Source organism: Lycium barbarum, chromosome 8, assembly GCF_019175385.1.
Source record: "Lycium barbarum isolate Lr01 chromosome 8, ASM1917538v2, whole genome shotgun sequence".
Taxonomy (NCBI): Eukaryota; Viridiplantae; Streptophyta; class Magnoliopsida; order Solanales; family Solanaceae; genus Lycium; species Lycium barbarum.
Genome location: NC_083344.1, coordinates 4,355,758 through 4,376,853, shown reverse-complemented (window position 1 = coordinate 4,376,853; position 21,096 = coordinate 4,355,758). Strand labels below are relative to the sequence as shown.

The window sequence follows — 21,096 nt, the reverse complement described above, 5'->3', positions numbered from 1 at the left end:
AATACTAATATCGGTATTCCCACTAATTTCACAAGTAATATTATTTGTCATTGTTTCTTAGATTGTTGGGGAAAACGATAAAATAATAATAATAATAATAATAATAATAATAATAATAATAATAATAAATATTATTTATTTAGCAAAGTAAAATAACAACACTTGAAAATAAATATTACTACGATAATATATTTAGTAAATATGACTTGAGTCGTTCTAGATACCGTCCTAAGAAACTATTTCAGCAATATGAAATATTTCCCTAGGATTAAATAAGCCCTTCTCTAAATTAATTAGAGGATACACGAATCAATAAAATTAAATTAGTTATACTAAGGAAATAAAAGAAAGAGCAACTAATTTATTTTTTGGGGAAATATATTAGAAAGAGGGAGGGGAAGTGAGATGCTATGGGAAAGGAAGGGGTGATTTTTTTTTTTTTTTTGGTTTATCTTTGCTGGAGGAATTGTGAGCCTATTTATAGGCCAAAAATTCTTTCAAACAATGACAAGTGTGCAGCTTTGTTGTCAACAAATCTCCATGCAAATTGCCAAGTGTAGGAGTTACTTGGCTAATTCTCCTCTTGCCACATTACTCCCAATAAAAAAAAATTATTTATTATTAAATCTTTAAGATACATTACAAATAATAATGGATTATAATTTCAGCAAGCTATAAATAGTAATTGCCAAAACAGTAACGTCACTATTTGATACAAGAAGAAAACGAAAAAACAATCACAGCGTACCTAAGGAAAAAAAAACTCTTGCGACTTCTCGTGGAATGAATATTCAAGTTTCTCGCGATGATTCACAGTGAATCATTATCGATGAATTTTTTTTCCTAAACTAGCCAGCTTATTTATGGGCTCGTTTCCTTTTGTTTCCCTTGAAAAATTACAAGCAAGCATGAATCAACTTAAAAATTAAAATAACTATGCATATATTGAACAGAAGGAAAGGATTTTTTCTTTTTTACTTGACAACAGATAAGGTATTATAAGACACAATAATTAACAGTTAAAAATATTTACACAAGGATTATTTTCTCAAACTAGACCTCCACCTAATAATTTACAATACTATTACTAATGCCACATGAAGCAAAAGTTGAGGAAGATAATGGATCTAACATCAAGAAGAAAATAAAAATGTTTGAATTGAAAAACAAAAAGAAAGTGCGTAAATGATGGAATGAAAACGTTAACAACAACAACAAACCCAGTATAATCCCACCGTGTGGGGTCTGGGGAGGGTAGAGTGTACGCAGACCTAACCCCCACCTTGAAAGGTAGGGCGGCTGTTTCCGAAAGACCCTCAGCTCAAGAGAGGAAAACAAGATAAAAGGTCAGATAAGGACAAACATATCGAAAACAAGATGAAAACAAGGAATAACAAAAGAGAGAAAGTCATGGTAGAACAGTATGGAAAGAAAGAAGCATTAACTACTATAAATAAATAAGATAATCAAAGTACAACGGCCCCACAAATATAAGCAGCAATAAAATGCAGAAATCAAATGGCAATAAACAGATGAGCAGAACTACAGCCACTATGGTGGAAGGATAAGTCACCTAGCCTTCTATCCTAATCTGAGTCCTCCACAACCTCCTATCTAAGGTCATGTCCTCGGTGAGCTGAAACTGTGTCATATCCTGTCTAATCACCTCTCCCCAATACTTCTTCGGCCTCCCTTTGCCTCTCCTGAAACCGTCCATAGCCAGCCTCTCACACCTCCGCACTGGGGCATCTGTGTCTCTCCTCTTCACATGCCCAAACCACCTCAGCCTCGCTTCCCGCATCTTGTCCTCCACCGATGCCACTCCCACCTTGTTTCGGATATCTTCATTCCTAATTATATCCCTCCTAGTATGCCCACACATCCACCGCAGTATTCGCATTTCCGCAACTTTCATCTTCTGAACATGAGATATTTTGCCTGGCCAACACTCCGCCCCGTACAATAAAGTCGGTCTAACCACCACTTTGTAAAATTTGCCTTTAAGTTTTAGTGGCACTTTCTTATCACACAGCACTCCGGAAGCGAGCCTCCATTTCATCCACCTTACATCAATACGATGTGAAACATCGTCGTCGATATCCTCATCTCCCTGTATAATAGACCCAAGATACTTGAAACTTCAAGGAAGTTTCAAGTATATGGGAGAACTGATACATTCTTGACATTTAGTTATAGTATAGATGTTCGGAATATGTACACACCTACACAGAGGATGAGAAATAAATTAACCAACTGTATATGTTATTTAAGCAGTCGTTTACCGGTTGTTTAGGGAGCCCATTTAAAATTTATTTCAACCTTTCCATGGTATGCAAAGAGTCTACATTTAAGTCCTCTTAATTTTGTACAATAATTCAGTCATTTATTCTTATAATTGTTAGTAGAAAAAAAAAGTAAATGACTGATAATACGTGTTAGGAGAGCCGAAAGGCTTAGATAAAGACAGAAGGTGGGTGCAAAATAATTACAATAGCAACTGAAAATAATGGATTGGAGTAATTATGAATGATATAAAGAAGATGTATTGAATTTATATTTTTTTTTTAGATTTTTTGGACATTGAAATAAGGGGAAAATTGCAAAAGATGAAAAAATAAATATATAAAAATTATGGTCATAAAAAGGTGTCATATCACCTTGTCTATGCTAGCTTTATATTATACATAGATTATTAAGTTGACGTAAATATCAAATGCACATAAACTTTAACTAATCCGAAAACGGTGGGCTGTCCCTCTGTGTGAGTGCGACATTTTGACCTAACTTGCTTGTGCACCTTCTAAAATATCCTGCACTTATCTTGTCATTTTCTTCATTGGACCTTGGTCCTTCCATAAGAAATCAAATAACCAAGTAGAAAAAAGCACAAAATTCATATCTGGAACTACTTTTTTTAACTATTAACTTTGCATCACGCAGGTATGAATATTAATATATAAAAGTAATAATAATGAAGTCGAAGGGGTCACTTTCACGTACGAGTATTCGAATAAAAAAGTTTAATAATGGAGTAGATCAAAGGCGCAATTTTCTAATACATAGTCATTGTTATAAATACCCCGTATTGTGGATGTTTATTCAAATACACAATCATCTGGATAAGCTTATGATCAAGCAGGCAGCTTGCAAGTAGCTTAAGTAGACAGCTTGCAAGTAGCTCAAGTAGACAGCTTGTCAGCTTCTTGAAAAGTAGCTTGCAAGTAGCCCAAACAGATAGCTTGCAAGTAGCTCAAGCAGGCAGCTTGCCAGCAGCTTCTGAAAAGCCTCGTAGCTGCTTCCTGAAAAACCTCGTAGCTGATTCTTTTACTCTATAAATAGGAATTCAGTTCAGTTCATTTGTATATGCAACGACCCATTTGGTCGTTTAGCATTTTTGGTCTTATTTTCGCTAAATTACACTTTCGTATTTTTAAAAGGTATTTTTGACTTGCAGAGTGGGTGGCACGGCGATTTAATTGATGGGTAATTCTTGAAATATATTTATTTAATGTGTGTGAATAGCTACTTACAGGAATATGGGTTTCACACTTATAAGGTCTAAGTTGGTACATAAAGTAATTGACGGAATGAACTTTATACAAATAGTTAAGTGCATAGGTAAATTGTAGAAATTATAGGGATAAGTTATTGGGCTTAGCCCACTTCTCATGACTCATATATCTTAGTGGCATAGGGTATCAAATAATTTATTAATTCTGGCATGAAAAAAAAAGGGAAAGGAACACTTTTGACACAACAAAGTGACGGCAACAAAGGGTCAGTTTCTTCGTGTCTAAGACCTTGCAAAAACAACAAGTAATATCTTTTACATTTGGTCCTTTCACTTAAAATAAAGGCTTAATGATTATTCACAATCGATGAACATGATGAGTACTACTATTTGAGTTGTGAGATAGAGAAATGGCTACAATTGAATTGACTGTACGGGAGTGATTTGGCAAATGAAAGGGGTAATAATGGGGCTATCATTAGGTAATCATTCGAACATTATTAATGTTGTGTGGAAGGGATAGGATTTTAGGGGTAGTTACATGTTTTTTTTCCAGTACTTGAATGGGGGAAATTACTTTATTTATGATGATATAATGTTTACAAAATTATGTGTGGGCTAATGATAATCTAATGATGACTAATCATTGGGCAATGATGATAAGACTAATGGTTGAATTGTTTCTCCAAATTTGCTACATAATTGAAGTTATAGTTTTGTAACTTAGGCTACAGTTATTGGAATTTCCTTTCCACGTATTATCATGATTGAACTTCAATTCAAATACATAAGGTATATATTTTGGTATTGAATTATATGAATACCTTCAGATTCATAGTATTTGAATTGTGGAAAGTTAGATTTTTGTCTGAAGTTAAGATATTAGAGTAACTAAAGGTTTCGAGTCCTAATCCTAAGAGAGGAGAATTAACGATTTGAGAGTCCATTTATGGATGAAATTGACCAATTTTAAAAAATATATGATTCTTAGATAATGGGTGAAATTATTTTTTAATAAAATTCCAATCTTGCCCTTGTGGGCCCAAGGCCACTTTTTGGGGTGCGTTTTTGGGTTTCGAAAATAAATATAGCAATATGGGTGTCCTTAGATTCGTATTCTAACGTAGATTGCATATTTTATAGATTTTGATCGTTCAGAGGCTCTATGCAAAGGGAAGGCATTAGTTTGATTGATCGTGGCACCCGTTCGGCATTGAGGTAGGTTACGCTCTACTTTAGTTAGACTTTACGCTCTACTTTAGTTAGACTCTGATTAGAGAATCGTATGTAGTTGTAGAAAGTGACGGGGATAGCATGATAGGCCTCCGGGCATGAAGTGGAGGTGAATTCCAATTAGGTGGGTTTTGTCAGCTGTTATGTGGGCTTGTCGCCAAATGTGTTATTTCTTGATTATCACTTGTTTGTATCTCCGTCACATACTAGTTCACTCATCACATGAAAAGGAATGGTAAAATTGATAATTGAACAGTGGACAGTAATCTGACTTGTACTTATTGATTTATATTGTGATATTGTTGAGACTGATATCATGCATGGCATGCTTTCCATATTATTGTTGTGATGATTGGCGAAGCGAGTGATTGAGAGACTCTGAGGTCTTTGCCGGAGATGGAGAGTGACAGAGAGACTCTGAGGTCCTTGCCGGAGATTGAGAGTGATTAATAGCCTCCGAGGTTTCTGCCGGAGAGCACGAGTGGTACATGCACTTCGCTGGTCCCCCATGGGTCATGGCTTTGAGGCACTGCCCTTAGCATGTGTGTACGAGAGTGGAGTGAGAGAGGTGACTATTGCATTGCATTGCATTCATCCACTCATATATTTGACTGATTATTTGGTGAATTATATCTGTCTTGGTCGAGTTCATGATTCCTTTACACTTTACTTGTATATGATACGTGACCATACCCGTTTGCTCTATGTGCTACTTGTTGGTTTCAACTTCTTCATGCGTTATCTAATCATTGTCGGCCTATGATGCTTACCAGTACAAGTGTTGTACTAATACTACTCCTGCTGCACTTTTGTTGAGTGCAGAGTACGATCCAGGTTCCAGTTCTACACCCCGTGGCTGATACGCGAGGGTAACATATTTCAGTCATTCAGGGTGAGCTACTTGGTCATCTGTGGCCCCTGAAGGATCTCCTCTATTTATTTCCGTTTTTGTATTCGATAGACAATATGTAGCCTTCGGGTATTTTCAGACTTATATTTCGTACTATGTTAGCGCTCTTGTACCTTTTGACCAGATTTTGGGATTGTCGTGACATTTCTAGTTATGATAAGTATTTAAGACTTGATAACTTATTCTTATTTAGTTTTTCGCTTATTTAACTTGTTATTAGTAGTGTGGTTCGCCTACTCGGATGGATAGTGTAGGTGCCACCACGACTCGTGAATTGGGTCGTGACAGTATATCAGTTCAAAGTTGAATAATATATTAGTCTCTCTCTATATACTTGTCTATAGTGTATTTACTTTATAATCTCTATTTTATAACACGTTATCAGCATGAGACTCTACCATTTTGAGTTTGATTTTTCATTCAATCGCAATTTTTGAATTTACACGAGTGAAAGATAGGTATTTTACAATAATTTTTCATTGTGTTTAATCAGTTCCATATTTGGGAATTTGATAGTCACTCATTGAAATGTTTTACTAGAGATTAATGAAGTTCCCTTTTGTTGTATTCTTTTCCGGTGATAGAAAGAATTTGTGGAAGAACCAAGATTCAAGAACAAGTTGAAGAAATACTTTTCTGTTGGAGAGCTCCAATCGGCTATCGGTGGGATTTGCTATTACTTAAATTCTTTTGACATATTATTTTAGGGAAGTTATGGTAAGTTGTGCCTTGAGCACTATTTTCTTTACAAAGCTACAAAGAGTGTCTTGAGCATGATATTTTTTACAATACAAAGCTGCGCAAAAAGCAATAATTGCTCCCGAAGAGCAATACATGATGAGGCTACGGAAAAAACATTAATTGCTCCCGAAGAGCAATATGTGATTAGGCATTTTTTTTCAAATTATTTTTATTCATAGGGGTAGGGAAAGGGGAAATGAGAAGGGGATTATAATGCGGGGATTCAAACTCTCACCAATAAGGTGAAAGTCAACCAACTAAGCTACTAGGAGCCTGTTTGGATGGGCTTAATAAAAGCAGCAAATACGGATCCGTTCCCTGAAGTAAATGTGACGATATATAGTAAAGCTTATGAATACGGACGTGCATTTGGTTGTGAAAATATCACGACTCATCTCCAGAAGAGGTAGAAAAATTAAGAAGAAAGATTCTGAATATTCTACATTTTACTCCCGAAGTAGTAAACTCAGAAATTTGCTCTCGAAGTAGCAAAACTCTGGACCTTACTCCCGAAGTAGAGAATTTTGTACTCTACTCCTGGAGTAGTAGAACCCTGAAATCTACTCCCGAATTAGTAAATATTCTGAATTTTACTTCCGTAATACAAATATGAAATTTACTCCAAAAGTATTAGAACTTTGAAATTTACTCCTGAAATAGTAAGACCTTAAAACTTACTCCTGAAGTAGTAAGACCTTAAAATTTACTCCCGAAGTATTAAGCCTTTAAACTTTACTCTTGAAGTGGTTAAACTTTAATGTTTACTTCAGAAGTAGTAAAACTCTGAAACTTTACTCCTGAAGTAGAAAGAATTGGTAAAATATCTAAGAAATATTCTTAAGCAATATCTTCTTGTGCTTGAGCAAAATAACGAGCTATTGATGCACCTCGTATTGCAAGCACATTTGAATAATCGGGTTTCATTATGCCAAGTGAATGAGAAATACCACGACCTGTCTCCTGGAGAGATAAAATAACAAAGGATATACATGTTATTTTTGTGGTATGAAATTAAGATATTGCACCACATACCTGTCGTACGTAGAACATCTCGAATAATTTTATGAAAGTATCATCCCAAGGAAAAAGGAAACAGAGTAGAATGATTTCTATTATAATCACATTGATACATTATGGTTAGTTGTTATTGATTTCCTTTAAGGAAATAAACACTAATATATCTCTTTCTGAAGGATGTGATTACTATGTGGTTTTCGCTTTTGATACAAAATATTCAAATACTAATGGCTAACAGGGGCGGATCCAGTAAGGCCCAAGGGAGTGCCACGCCACCCGCAAGCTTCGGTGAAAACACTATGTATATATGTATCTATAGATATAAAATCCTATGAATAATTATATTGCCACTCGAAGTAACAGATAAAGGATGGTGCCTGTGGTGAAGGGCCGAAGATACCTCCTCAGTGATGAGGGATCGAGCCTCATTTGCACTACTTTAGTTAAATTTTTGGCTTGCTTACTAAATAGACAACATAGCAGCACAGTTGCCTCTTTCCTTTCTTTTTTTTTTCTCTTCAATTCCTTAATTCCTCTTGACTTGCTTTTAATTATTAATACTGTTGACTATCTTTATTTATTAATTCTTGGCTCTCTTTTTTCCCTCTTATTGATTATTTGCTTAAATATAAAATTTTAAATTATCATATGTTTTTAGTCCAAAGATCTTCTCTCTCTACCATAAGAACAAAAACCTTCGTACGCCAAGTTGTTATAATTATTACTCCTTCCATTCCAATTTATGTGGTACCTTTCATATTTTGAAAGTTAAACGGAGTATTCTTTGACCACAGTCTTTCCTGTCTTTTAAATATTTTATAATGTCAATTATTGTGAATTATAATACTTTTTATGTAGTTTTCAAATATTAAATTTTATGTTAAAAAATTTGAAGATCCTATGTCCGAATTCACTGTTAAAATTAACAAGTTTGACTCTCGAAATTCGAATGGTGCGACGAAACGGGCCAGAGGGAGTATGTTTTTCGGTTCGATCAATATGTCTAATATAAATTAAGAAAATGAATAACCCGACCCAAATATAATTTGAAAAGATGAATAACCCGACCCAAAGCCCAACATAATCAAACCGACTAAATATTTAGTCTCTTGGATTAAAAAAAAATGGCACCCGGAACCTCCAAATCCTGGATCCGCCTGTGATGGCTAATCTCCTTGAAGGAGATCTTTGAAATACTGAATTTTAGAGGTTAACGTTTTCTTTCATTATTTACAGTTTAAAATTGTCTATAATTTCCCTTTCATTACTTTTTTTCTTTCATTACACCAGTAGTGTCTAACCAAAATTTCTTTCGTGGTACCAGAAGTATCTAAAAAATATATATATTTGGTAGTAGAAACTAATTATCAAGGGCTCTAGAAGAGTTGGTTGTTTATCTACAAGTATCATGGCACTAGCAGTGTACAAATAATATCTGATTATGGTAGATAAATTGAAGTTTCTGAAAGAGCTTATATATGATACCACCATTTATCCTAGATCGTAATTGTTATGATCGGAAAATAAATTGTAGTAAATCTGAAGTTTACTAGCAATAAAAATGCGAATCATATTGAGACTACATATGATTGGAATATTGAATATCTCCAAGTTATCAGGTAAGAAATACGTATGTGAAACGTTAGCCGAGCATGATAAGATCATATGCCACAATCAACCAGAAGTTTATTGATATAAAATCTCAAGCAGTAGTATTCCAGAAATCTACTAAAACAAATAACACATGTCATGATAAACTTGAAGTTTACTAGTACATATAGTTTTATCATTTGACATGACCATTTCAGACATCCTAACTTAAATCTTAAGTGCTAATTCAATATTCAAAATATATTGAAAAACTAGAAGATTCTTCAAAATTTCTTTTATGTTGCTTGTTCTCATAATAAGTTGATTACACCAGCTACTATTGGGACTAAATCTCCTAAATTTTGGAAAATAAAAGGCGAATGTGGGCCTGTTCACCTGTCTTAAGTAAATGCATCTATGAGACGGTCATATGTATGTTTATTGTTAATTGGCAGATTGACATTTACGAAGTTTCTTGCTCAAAATAATTGAGTTGGAAGCACAATTTTCAAAATATGTAATCAAGACATGATAATGCTGGTTTATATCTAAGTTGGTTTGGCATTGGATGCCTCTATAATATAACTAAACCATTGCTTATAAGAACAAAGCTTCAGTTGTTGGTCTGAGATATGATATATTGCATACAACGACACTTGTATGCTTCAGACCAAAAAATTATGATAAATTCTCCCTTCATAATTGGTTCAGGGTCAGGAACTAGATATGTCCTTCTTATAGGTTTTGATGTACGATATATGATTACTGGATGTACTACGATGCACATAGATGGATTTCCCAAAGAAGGTGGGGATATATGTTAATTTTCCTAACATAAGGGGGAGAGATATAAGCGGCTAAGAACTATGTTGTGAATTATCATCAGTATGATCCTCATTCAAAAGATAATTCAAGTCAAATGTAGGAAGCATTTGCTGACCCAAAATTAATATCATATTTCAGCTGCAAAATGCTCTTATTGAATGTCCCTGAATGATAGAGTCTACAGCATGCATGGAGCATGGTAGACCAATCGGTTGCAAATGTAATGATCCTTGAAAAAGGGGAGAAGCAAATGATCTTATTATGATCATGAAACCTTATGGGAGGTTTAGATACCCGAAAATGATGAAGTGATGAGATCTCAGGAAGTTATGTCGAATTGCAAACCGATACAAAATGATATCTCGTCGACGATATCTTTGATACAATATGATGCACAATATTGTATAAGATTTTGAGAATCTGAATTCTACGTCTCTGAAAGCATGCTAACTTAGAAATTATTACCAAGTGATAGGATGCATCTTGGTAAACGTAAAATTTATTGGACCTGCAGTCCAGACATGAGAAGATGTCATGCCATTTAACTACTAAATGTATGTTGTCATAATCTATATGTCTTACTTGATAAAATTCAAAGATTTCTAAATGATTCAAAATGCCTGAAGCATTTACAAGTTCTTGGGGAAACTTGTTCATAATCCTTATACGGATTAAATCAGGTAAGGTGAATGTGCCTTAATCATCTTAATGAATATTCATCAACAAAGGGTACAAAGATGATGCTATTTACCCTTGTCTCTTTATGATAATCATAATCTTTTATATTGTTGTGTAAGTTGGTGACTTGTATATTATTGGAACTCTTGAAGAGTTTCCAAACGCATTAGATTATCTGCTAAAAGAAGTTGAAATGAGAAAATTATATTGGTCCTAAAGTACCATATATTTGCGCAATTTATGCATTGATTTATCTTGTTTTAACCATGAGCATGATACAATTTCTCTCCTACATAGAGATATTGAAATAAGATCAATCGCATATTGAAAATGAAAGCCCTGTTATGAATGTGTTTATTCTAATAAATATTGTCAAGTGTTTTGGATATACAAGGCATTTATATAATCGACATAAGAGTTCTATCCAGATATGTTATCTATTTTCATGAAGGATTACTATCATACCATGTTATTTTATAGACAGTCAAATCATAGAAAGATAACAACAGTTTATCAAGCAAGTCAAGAATGTACTTGGTGTGACTGCAACAATACTACATGGCAATGATGCAACTCTATCTAAGAAATAAAGATGCAGATAATTAAGTAGTGATTTATCAAATCTGATCACAATTTGCCAACCTCAAGATATGATAAGTTGGTATACAAGACCGAAGTACATCATCTTTAAGAATTATGTGTTGCTTTAATCGGGGGAGTAAAATACGCGATGTACTCTTTTCCTCTGAACCAAGGTTTGTCCCATTTGGATTTTCCTGGTAAAGTTTTTAATGAGGCGGCTAGAAATGCATATTACTAGATAAGTGTCTCTCTTCCTTCACTAGAATTTTTTCCCACTGGGTTTTTCCTAATAAGGTTTTAATGAGGCACAAATCTATTAATGAACATCCGCAGGGGGAGGGGGGGATGTTATAAATACCTCGTATTGTGGATGTCCATTCAAATACACAGTCATCTGGATAAGCTTACAACCAAGCAGGCAGCTTGGTAGCAGCTCAAGCAGATAGCAAGTTACTCAAGTAGACAACTTGCCAACAACTTCGTAAAAATCATTGCAGTAGCTTCCTCAGGTTTGCAATCAAGCAGACAGCTTGCAAGTAGCCCAAGTAGATAACTTGCAAGTAGCTCAAGCAGGCAGCTTGTCAGCAGTTTCTGAAAAGCCTCCCAGCAGCTTCTTTTATTGTATAAATAGGAAGTCAGTTCAGTTCATTTTTATATCAGTTCAAAGTTGAATAATATATCAGTCTCTCTCTATACTTGTCTCTGGTGTGTTTACTTTATAGTCTTTATTTTATAACAGTCTTGAATTAATGAAATTGTGTAATTTTGGATAAGTAGATTGAAGCACCTACTAGCTAATACGAGTCGTCACATTTGGGAGACATATTTTTAAGGTTAATTTTAATAGGCATAATTAATTGTTTGCGCAATAGAGTAATAGCCTGTTTGGCCAAGTTTATTTTTCCCTCAAAAGTACTTATTTTTTTAATAAGTGTTTATTTGAAAAAGAGTAAGGTGTTTGGCGAAGCTTTTGGGAGAAAATAAGTGCTTCTGGGGAGTAGCAGAAGAAGTTTTTCAGAAGCTCAAAAAACAGCTTTTGTCCAAAAGCACTTTTTTGAAAAGTACTTTTGAGAAAATATAAATAGAAATGCTTTTTAAAAGCTTAGCCAAACACTAATTGCTGCTCAAAAGTGTTTTTTTAATTAATTGGCCAAACGCAAACTGCTTTTCGCCAAAAGTACTTTTTTGAAAAGTACTTTTAAAAAAAATATTTTTTTAAAATAAGCTGATTTTAAAAGCTTGGCCAAACAGGCTTTAAGAATTAAGATTCAATTAGCTGGGCACGAGCGGAGCCAATATAGTAATTACAAGTTCGGCAGAACACAATAATTTTAACTCGTACTTTATATTTATGCTAAAGAATTATTTTATATGTATAAATAATCTATTCAAAATTTAATAAATAACAAGAATTATGACCCATAATCTATAAATTAAAAATCCTAACTTCGTTAACCACGGCAACAAACTGTCAATCCGATCTTATAACTTTGTGACTTTCAATTATTACATTTTGATTTTCGAACTATCTTCATAGTTCATGCTGACACTTATTTCATGCTGACAATTATTTTAAGTATTTGACAACCTCAATTAATTTAGCTGTGATTCGTGTTGAAATTATAAAATATCTTATTCGTACTCGGAGGCAAGCCAAAATATAGAGCTTATACGTTCTAAATTTGCCATCAAATTTTATAGTCTTCATAGCTATTGATTTCATAATTAAATATTTATATATATTTAATGAACTTTTAATATAATTCATACTCTCTCTTCGCCCTGTCTGCACTGCCACTCAATTGTTAAATACATGTAGTAGTAAAGAGGTAATAATATGGAGCCAAAATAGCTTTTAATTACTTTTATATTATTTGAGTAGATAAAAAAAATATTTTTAAGCATTTAAAAGTAATAAATAAACCTAAAGACATAAGTTAGGATTCCAACTTTTGGCTTGGTTATATGCCCCCCTTCAAATAGGCTCTAACTATAGGATCTCCTCTCTACCCATCTTCACTTAAATACCAATTTTTTATCAGCAGTAGGATTTAAATTTTGCGCCTAATTCATACATCACGATTCACGAGCTCTATATTAATATGACTTCTAATCCTTTTTATTAAAGAATTAGTTGCAGAGTCCTCATCCAACTCAATCATAAGCTTTTCTGAATATGACTAATATATGATATTAATGAATAATACGTGGGCAACCTTTAAACTTAATGGAAAATCTAATGTTCCTCACTCACTTTGAGGTAGGGCTGGGCGTTCGGTATTCGGTTCGATATTTTTAAAGTTCGGGTTCGATAATTCGGTAATCGGTAATTGAAAGTATATACCAAATATCGAACTTTTAAATTTCGGTTCGGTAATCGGTAAATCAAACTTCAGTTCAGTACGGTATTCGGTAATACCATTTTTTTGCTAGCAGCTGCATTCATTCATCATTTGCAAGAGATATTTTCAATATACAAGCTTACTGCTAAACCGAGCTAATTAGATGCAATCTGGCTATAGTTAGTGAGGCAGTAAAGAGGCAATGAGCCATCAGCACGTAACTGTCAAGTCAACATCATTATCCAGTTAGCTTCCTCATCATCATCCAATCAGCAGTGCCACGCTATCAAATAGTTGTACAAATTCTTTTTTACAAACTCAAAGTTAAATTTATCGCTTGAAATTTGAAGTCAAGAGAACTAATACAATTGTGTGTGTATATTCATGACTTTCTATACCCTGGTTGCAAATCCTACTTTTGTTGTTGCTTCTCTACATTTCCATCAACCAAACACTGTAACTTCACATGTCTCACCCAAACAACTGGACAGTTCTAACTCTTGTCAAAATAACGATGTAGCTCGGACTCTTCAAAAATATTGATGGTATGTCAGATTAATTTTTGAAGGATCGGACATGGGTATGTTAAAACATATTTGGAGAGTCCGAGCAATATAACAAATTAACTCTCGAAAAATGTCATCAACTTCACTTGTTGGCGATTCAATAATGTAAAACAAATGCATGAATGGTAACATTTACAAAGATAAAAGAGGAGAGATGCACCCAAATAACAAATTGAGTTTCCCCTGTCAAGTATAAAATCTGACACTCGAAGCATCATAGCTATAGTTTTTGAAATAACTTGGCTAAATCAAGCAAAAAGAGATTACTTAGCATATTTCAATGGGGTAAACAGCAAAACGAGAAAAAAAAATAGGCTTAAGAAAAAGGGAGAATTCAATCATTTGAAATAAACTTGCATAGCCTTTCCCAATAAGAAATAACACATAGGTGAATTCAGAGGCTACAATTTAGCTTTCAACTACATAACTATTTGAAAGCAACATGAAAACAAGCACTTCAGCCTTGTGATGGTTCGCTAACAATAAATTATACAAAACTTTGCAACACAAGAAAAAGTGTGTCATGATGCAAGAAGTAAATACTGCATCAGCACTACTAAAGCTTAGTATCTATGACTTCCATGAGCAGTGGCGGAGCCAGAATTTCCGCCGAGGGGGTTCAAAATATAAAAAAGTAAACATATGAAGAAGCCTAAGGGGGTTCAACATCTACTATATATACATAAAAAATAATTTTAACCTTGTAAAAATAGTGTTTTTTTCCGCCGAGGGGGCTCGGATGAACACCCTCGGCATGGTGTGGCTCCGCCACTGTCCATGAGATCGGAGGAATAATAGTTGTTGACCTCTTCGAATAGCACATCATTGAGATGAAACACCCATAAAGATGCATGGTTACAAATATTATTCTCTGTCAGCTGTAATAAATTGGAAAGACAACAGAAAATTAAGACCTTTGTCATTCTTTATTTTAGTTAGGCAGTAAAGAGGCAGTGAAACATCAATGAACCGGCCATCAAAATTAAAGCTACTTTGTTCAATTCCACTTAAACTAACAATTCATTAACAGATTACCTGAGGCATCTTGTGATTACAAATCAAGAATGAGGGAATCTTTTGAGCTATCAGCCATATCTAAAAAGAATTTAAGATGTGCCAACAATTAAACTAAGTAAAAAAATATAAAAACAAAATATAAAAATTAAAAAACATACCAAGTTCAAGTTTCATAAGATTATTAAAATCTTCTTCAACATTTACGGGATAAGGCTCATTTCGACGCCAATCTTGAAGACAAATAACAGTTTGCACCAATTTCGGAGTCAAAGAACTCCTAAATGAATCAAGAATACGGCCCCCGGTGTTAAATGCACATTCCGATGCCACACTAGGAATAGGAATTGCCAACACATCACGAGCCATCTCGGAAAGAATTTTATATCTAGAAGAATGAGCTTTCCACCATGATAAGATATCAAAATTATCCTCATCATCATTATCATTATCATTCGGCTCTAGTTCTTCACTAAGATACTTTTCCAACTCCAACTTACCACCCATACCTGTACCACCTTGTTTATTCCTCTTCATTTGGATCCTATTTCTCACTTTTGTTGATTTGTGCTAGTGTTAGAGCTAGATGAATCCGATGTTTGACCCGATGAATCAAAGAGAGAAGATGTGTGTCGAGATGCATTAGAGAATTTTGCTACATATTCTTCAAACATAGATTTCATGTAAGTCACCACTTCATCTTTTATTTTACTCCCCTTTTCATCTCCAAACATATCCTCAAGTGCGTCGCCAACATACTCAAGTTTGTTACGAGGATCTAAGATAGAGGCAATAAAAAAGCATCTTATTCATTTTTTCAAGAGCACCCCAATACTTGGCAAACTTTTCTATCATTTTTTCTCCCATTTTTGCCAAAGAAGGATCATCGTCTTCCCTACACTCTCTTAAATGATTGTGAAGCTCAACTATATCTTCAAAGTGACTATTAGAAGTGACATAAGGTGAACCTGAAACCTTCTCAGTTAGATCATAAAATCTTTTAAGAAATATTACCATGTTTCTCACCTTTTTCCAATCATCACTTTCAAGTACACCTGCAATACTTCCATCTTCACAAACATGAGTAGCAAGATAAGTTGACAATCCAACATCTTCAAGATCAAACCTATCAAATGAACTCTCAAAATGTTGTGCGGCATCCAACATCAAGTAGGTCGAATTCCACCGGGTCGAAACATCTAAACATAATGACTTCTTACTTTCTATGTTTTTTAGTTCACAACATTCCGCAAATTTTCTAACCCTTGCGAGAGATTGTCTAACATATTTCACCATTTGCCTAACACGTTTGATAGATGGACCAACTTCTTTCATGCCATCTTGCATAATAAGATTCAAAATGTGAGCCATACATCTCACGTGAAGATGGTTACCACATTTCATGTTAGATCCCCAATTAACCATTTGTTTGTGTAACTCTTTCACCACGACATCATTAGAAGAAGCATTATCTACAGTTATAGTAATTATTTTATCCAATTTCCAATAAAGTAAACACTTGCTAATACAACGGGCCATTTTGTCACCCTTATGACTAGTGACAACCTGAAAGTTTAAAATTCATTTATGCAAGAGCCAATCACTATCAATAAAGTGCACTGTCAAACACATATAATTTATTCTCTGTATAGAAGTCCATGTGTCTATGGTTAGACAAACTCTCAGTGATGTTTCTTTCAAATACTTTATAAACTTTTGTCTCTGTTCACCAAAAACTACATAACAATCCCTAGTAGTCACTGTTCTACGGGAGGGAACTTGGAATAAAGGTTGAGTTTTTTTCATAAACTTCTTAAAACCTTCCTTTTCAACAAAACAAAAAGGAAGCTCATCAAGAATTAACATCTCAACTAAAGCCCTCCAAGATACCTCTTGATCAAAAGTCCAAGTTGCCCCATCACCCTTTTCACCTTCTAATATTTGTACTTGGAATTGGAAGTGTCAACCTTATTTGGATTTGTAGGATAAGTTTTTAAATGTTTATTCAGTCCACTTGTTCCATTTCTAATTGGATCAGCTAAGAGAACTTTACCACAATATTTGCACGTTGCTTTATTAATTCCATCTTCTATGAGCTTATCATAATGTGGCCAAGCAGAAGATCTCGGTTGTATAGCTCTCCTTTTCACATTCATTGGATCTTGTTCAACTTCCGGTGTTGAATCAAGAGACTCAGTAATAGGTGCGCTTTCGCTGACATTGACTATTCGACTTGCTTCATCTTCCATCTAAACATAGAAGAGATTACAAATGTTATAAGACATAAATTGCAAGGGATTAAGTATGATTTCTATCACACAATTCAACAAACAACAAAGGAGAACATATATAATCAATTAGTGGATTAAGTATTTTAAATCAACAGGATTAGGAAGAGGATACAAATTACAACAACACAGTATCTAAATCAGCCTATTATTTTCTACTTCTAAATCAGCCTATTACTTTCAGCCTATTAAACCATCACTGAAATATAAGCATTTGATTATCACAAAAAAAGTAATAAAATTTTTGGAAAAAGGTGATCCTCCCAACCTGGATCAAGATTCAGCAAATTCATTACAATCCATGTGGCAAATATTTGCTTTTTATTCATTTAGTACTCCCTTAACATGATTCTACGGGCAAACATTCATTTTTTTAATTTCTTTAAACGTGAAATTGTTACTACTTAACATAACATGGTTCTAAGTGCAGCAAACATGAAATGTAAGCATTTGATTATCACACAAAAGTTATACTAATAAAATTAAGCAAAATGTGGTCTCACCTGGAGCTAACTTAAGCAAATTCAGCCTATCAACATGACAAATCTCAACACCAGGAATATTCCTAAAAGCCTTAACAAGCTTAGCACCTTCAGTACCATAAACAATCAACAATTCTTTCCTTGAAATATACCTCCTATTCCTCATCTTCCCTTTCCCTGGCCTAATTCGCTTTCTCAGCATCTAGTATGTATCTCTATGATTTAACCGTTGAAATTAAACTTGATGTGAAGATAGGGTTCTATCTTGTCGATTTCAATACACTGTTTAACATTTATAATTTACTCATATTTTTGTTTTAATTAGTATCATTTAAATGAAAAGTAAAATGCCAAATATTTAAGTCAAAAGCTAACAATGGCATTAAAACAAGAAATATGAGACAATGGCTGACATTCCTTTATCTTCTCCATAGAAATTTGGGGATTAGAATACAACGAAATTGAAGAAAAAGAGACTTGGAGCCGAGGTGATAGGGATTACCAGATTAGGGATTTTTTGTGTGTGGGTCGAAATTGAAGAACTGATGGGTATTGAAGAAAAAAAAGACTTGGAAGTTGGAGCTGAGGTGATATCGTGATAGGGGATTAGTGGATTACCAGACTTGGGGAGCTTTTGTGTGAAGTAGAACTGATGGTCGATGGGTATACCAGACAGTGTTAGGGATTTAGTGTGAAGTGAACTGATGGCCGACGGGTATAGATTTAAGATTTTTACTCCTTTAGGATATTGAGATTTCCGGATTTGGGCTGGACTAGAAATGTTTTTACAATGGGTCGGTAGCCCTTTACTCCTTTAGGTTGTATTGGTATTTCTTTCGGTATTTACCGAATTACGGAACGGTATATTTGTAAATACCGAATACCGAAACCGAAATATAAAATTTTATATTTCAGTCCCGAATACCAAATCGAAAACCGAATTACCGAAATATCGAAATAGCCGATTCAGTTCGGTAATTCAGTTTTTGGTATTTTATGCCCAGCCCTACTTTGAGGAGTAACTGGGAGACAAGAGAGGAAAGGGAGTGGTGGGACTCAAGGTTTTTTTTGGGAAATGGTTGATTTGAGAAGGAGATGGAAGAGATAATTTGGCACAGTTATAGACATACAAATAGGATAAGGAGTGTGAATTACCAACTAGTAAAAAAGAACTAAGTTTATATTGTTATAACTAGTTGGGATCAGCCCGGGCTCCAATCGGTGTAAAGTTTCTCTTTTTCTCCTCTGAAATGTTGGTTCAAGAAGTTAGAATTAAAGCACCTATAAATGACTGCAATTATAATTTAGTGCTTTTGACTTATGTTATCTTACTTGCCCTTATTGAAATCGTTGCGATATATACTATTAACTATATATTTGGATATAGTATTTATCATAGAATAATTATATATTCAATTTTTAATAAAGAGTTAATTAGATCATGAATTAGTATGTGTGTCCTTTACTTATATAGTAAATGATTTAGTGTATAGAGTTTAGCTTATACACGGAAGATTAAATCATCGGTTCTTATAAGTATAAAATTTACGGCAAAGGGTCATATATACCCCTGTACTATCCCAAAATAGTTGTTCGTATCCTCCGTTTGCTTTTTCGATGATATGTACCCCTGCCGTTAGCGTTTTGGTCATATATACCCCCGCGTCTAACGGCTCCGTTTAACAGGGACACGTGGCACTATCTCAATGGCTCCAACCATTTTCTTTTTTATTTAATCTAATTTATCATTAAAAATTATTTTAAACTAGAAAAGGGCTATTTCTTAAAAATGTGGCTATTTCTGAAATTCAAAATGTGGGATTTCTTCTTCGTCTCCAACTAATTTGCAATTGAAATTCACCCAAAAACCCACCGAATTCTTCACCAAATTATCCCAAATTTCAGATATCAATTCTTCAAGATTTAACCGATCTTTTTCAATAACATTCACTAGAAACAAAGCTCATTTGAAGAAACCCAAAACTTGAACTTGAAGCTTCAAGTTTCATTAACCGTCCATAGAGTTTTTGTTTTTTCTTTATGTTCCAACTTTTCAAGACAGGCTTTAATTACAATTTTTAGATTCAATTATCAATACACAATTTATTCCAACAAAATTTTCACCATTTTGAATTTTTTTTTTCGGCCACCATTTTCGTATGCAAGAATCTTATGCCGGTGGTGGAGCTCCACCGGAGATTAGACTTTCTAATTTTCAATTTTTTATTTTGTTTTGTGTTTTTTTTTTATGATAAATTAGATTAAATAAAAAAAAAGTTGGAGCCGTGAGATCGCACCACGTGTCCCTGTTAAACGGAACTGTTAGACGCGGGGGTATATATGACCAAAACGCTAACGGCGAGGGTACATATCATCGAAAAAGCAAACGGAGGATACACACAACTATTTTGGCATAGTACAGGGGTATATATGACCCTTTGCCGTAAAATTTATGTTCACAATCTAATACCGATTGTAGCACAAGATTAATATAATGTATCTTCATTATGGGAACGCTATAGTTCTGTCTTCTTGTGCTAGTATATTTTGTATGTATTGAGCGGACCAAGTAGAGATAAGTGTTTTTGTACTGAATATATAAAACAAATTCTCTAGTTCATTAAATGTATTTATACTCTTAATCTTGATATAATTATTATGATTAATGTGATCTGTTCATTATTTTGATTTATTAAAAGGTACGACTCAATTGCGGCTCTATGTATTCCTGGTAAATTGGATAATGGCAAATTACATTTGTGAAATAATAATTAGTTGATAGGATCCATGTCTCGACTTTGAGATTGATGATTACCCTTTATGGATGCTTATAATTCTCATGTGAAAACCCTGCAGGTGAATTTTTCTATCCATCGCATGATATAAGTTAAGCAGAAATATAAATGATTCAATTAGTCAATGAATTAAATTGTCAATAATTTAATTTAATTGATTGGTATATGTAATCTTAACATGAGGAGTTAAATAAGTTTTAATGTATGATTTTGAAATTGAACTGAGGAGTGCAGTTACGATTTTTTAGTGGAATAATTCGTAATTTATTATGGTAGGATTAATTCAGATTTTTTGAATTAATTTCATAATAGGAAGCCTCGTTAATTAAATTATGTGGTCCCTACTGTGTCCGAATAATAAAGAATTAAATGCAATACTATTTCTTGGTGGAAAAAAATAAAGACCCAAGAGGTTTTGGAAAAGGGTGAAAACCCTAAACCTATAGTTATAAAATAGGGGTCTTATTCATAAGGAGGCTAAGGGTTTTACAAGTTTCTACACTTTTTCCATAAAAATTCACC

The 21,096-nt window shown here is 33.9% G+C and overlaps 1 protein-coding gene across 1 annotated transcript; it reads right to left on the bottom strand.

Moving 5' to 3' along the window:
• Positions 1-16,943: 16,943 nt before the first annotated feature.
• On the bottom strand, positions 16,944-17,981 carry LOC132606097 (large ribosomal subunit protein uL4z-like). Its single transcript, XM_060319435.1, has 3 exons — positions 17,801-17,981; positions 17,492-17,496; positions 16,944-17,258 (listed from the first exon to the last, which is right to left on the bottom strand). The coding sequence occupies exons 1-3, from the start codon at positions 17,979-17,981 to the stop codon at positions 16,944-16,946; spliced, it is 501 nt and encodes a 166-aa protein (XP_060175418.1).
• Positions 17,982-21,096: the final 3,115 nt, after the last annotated feature.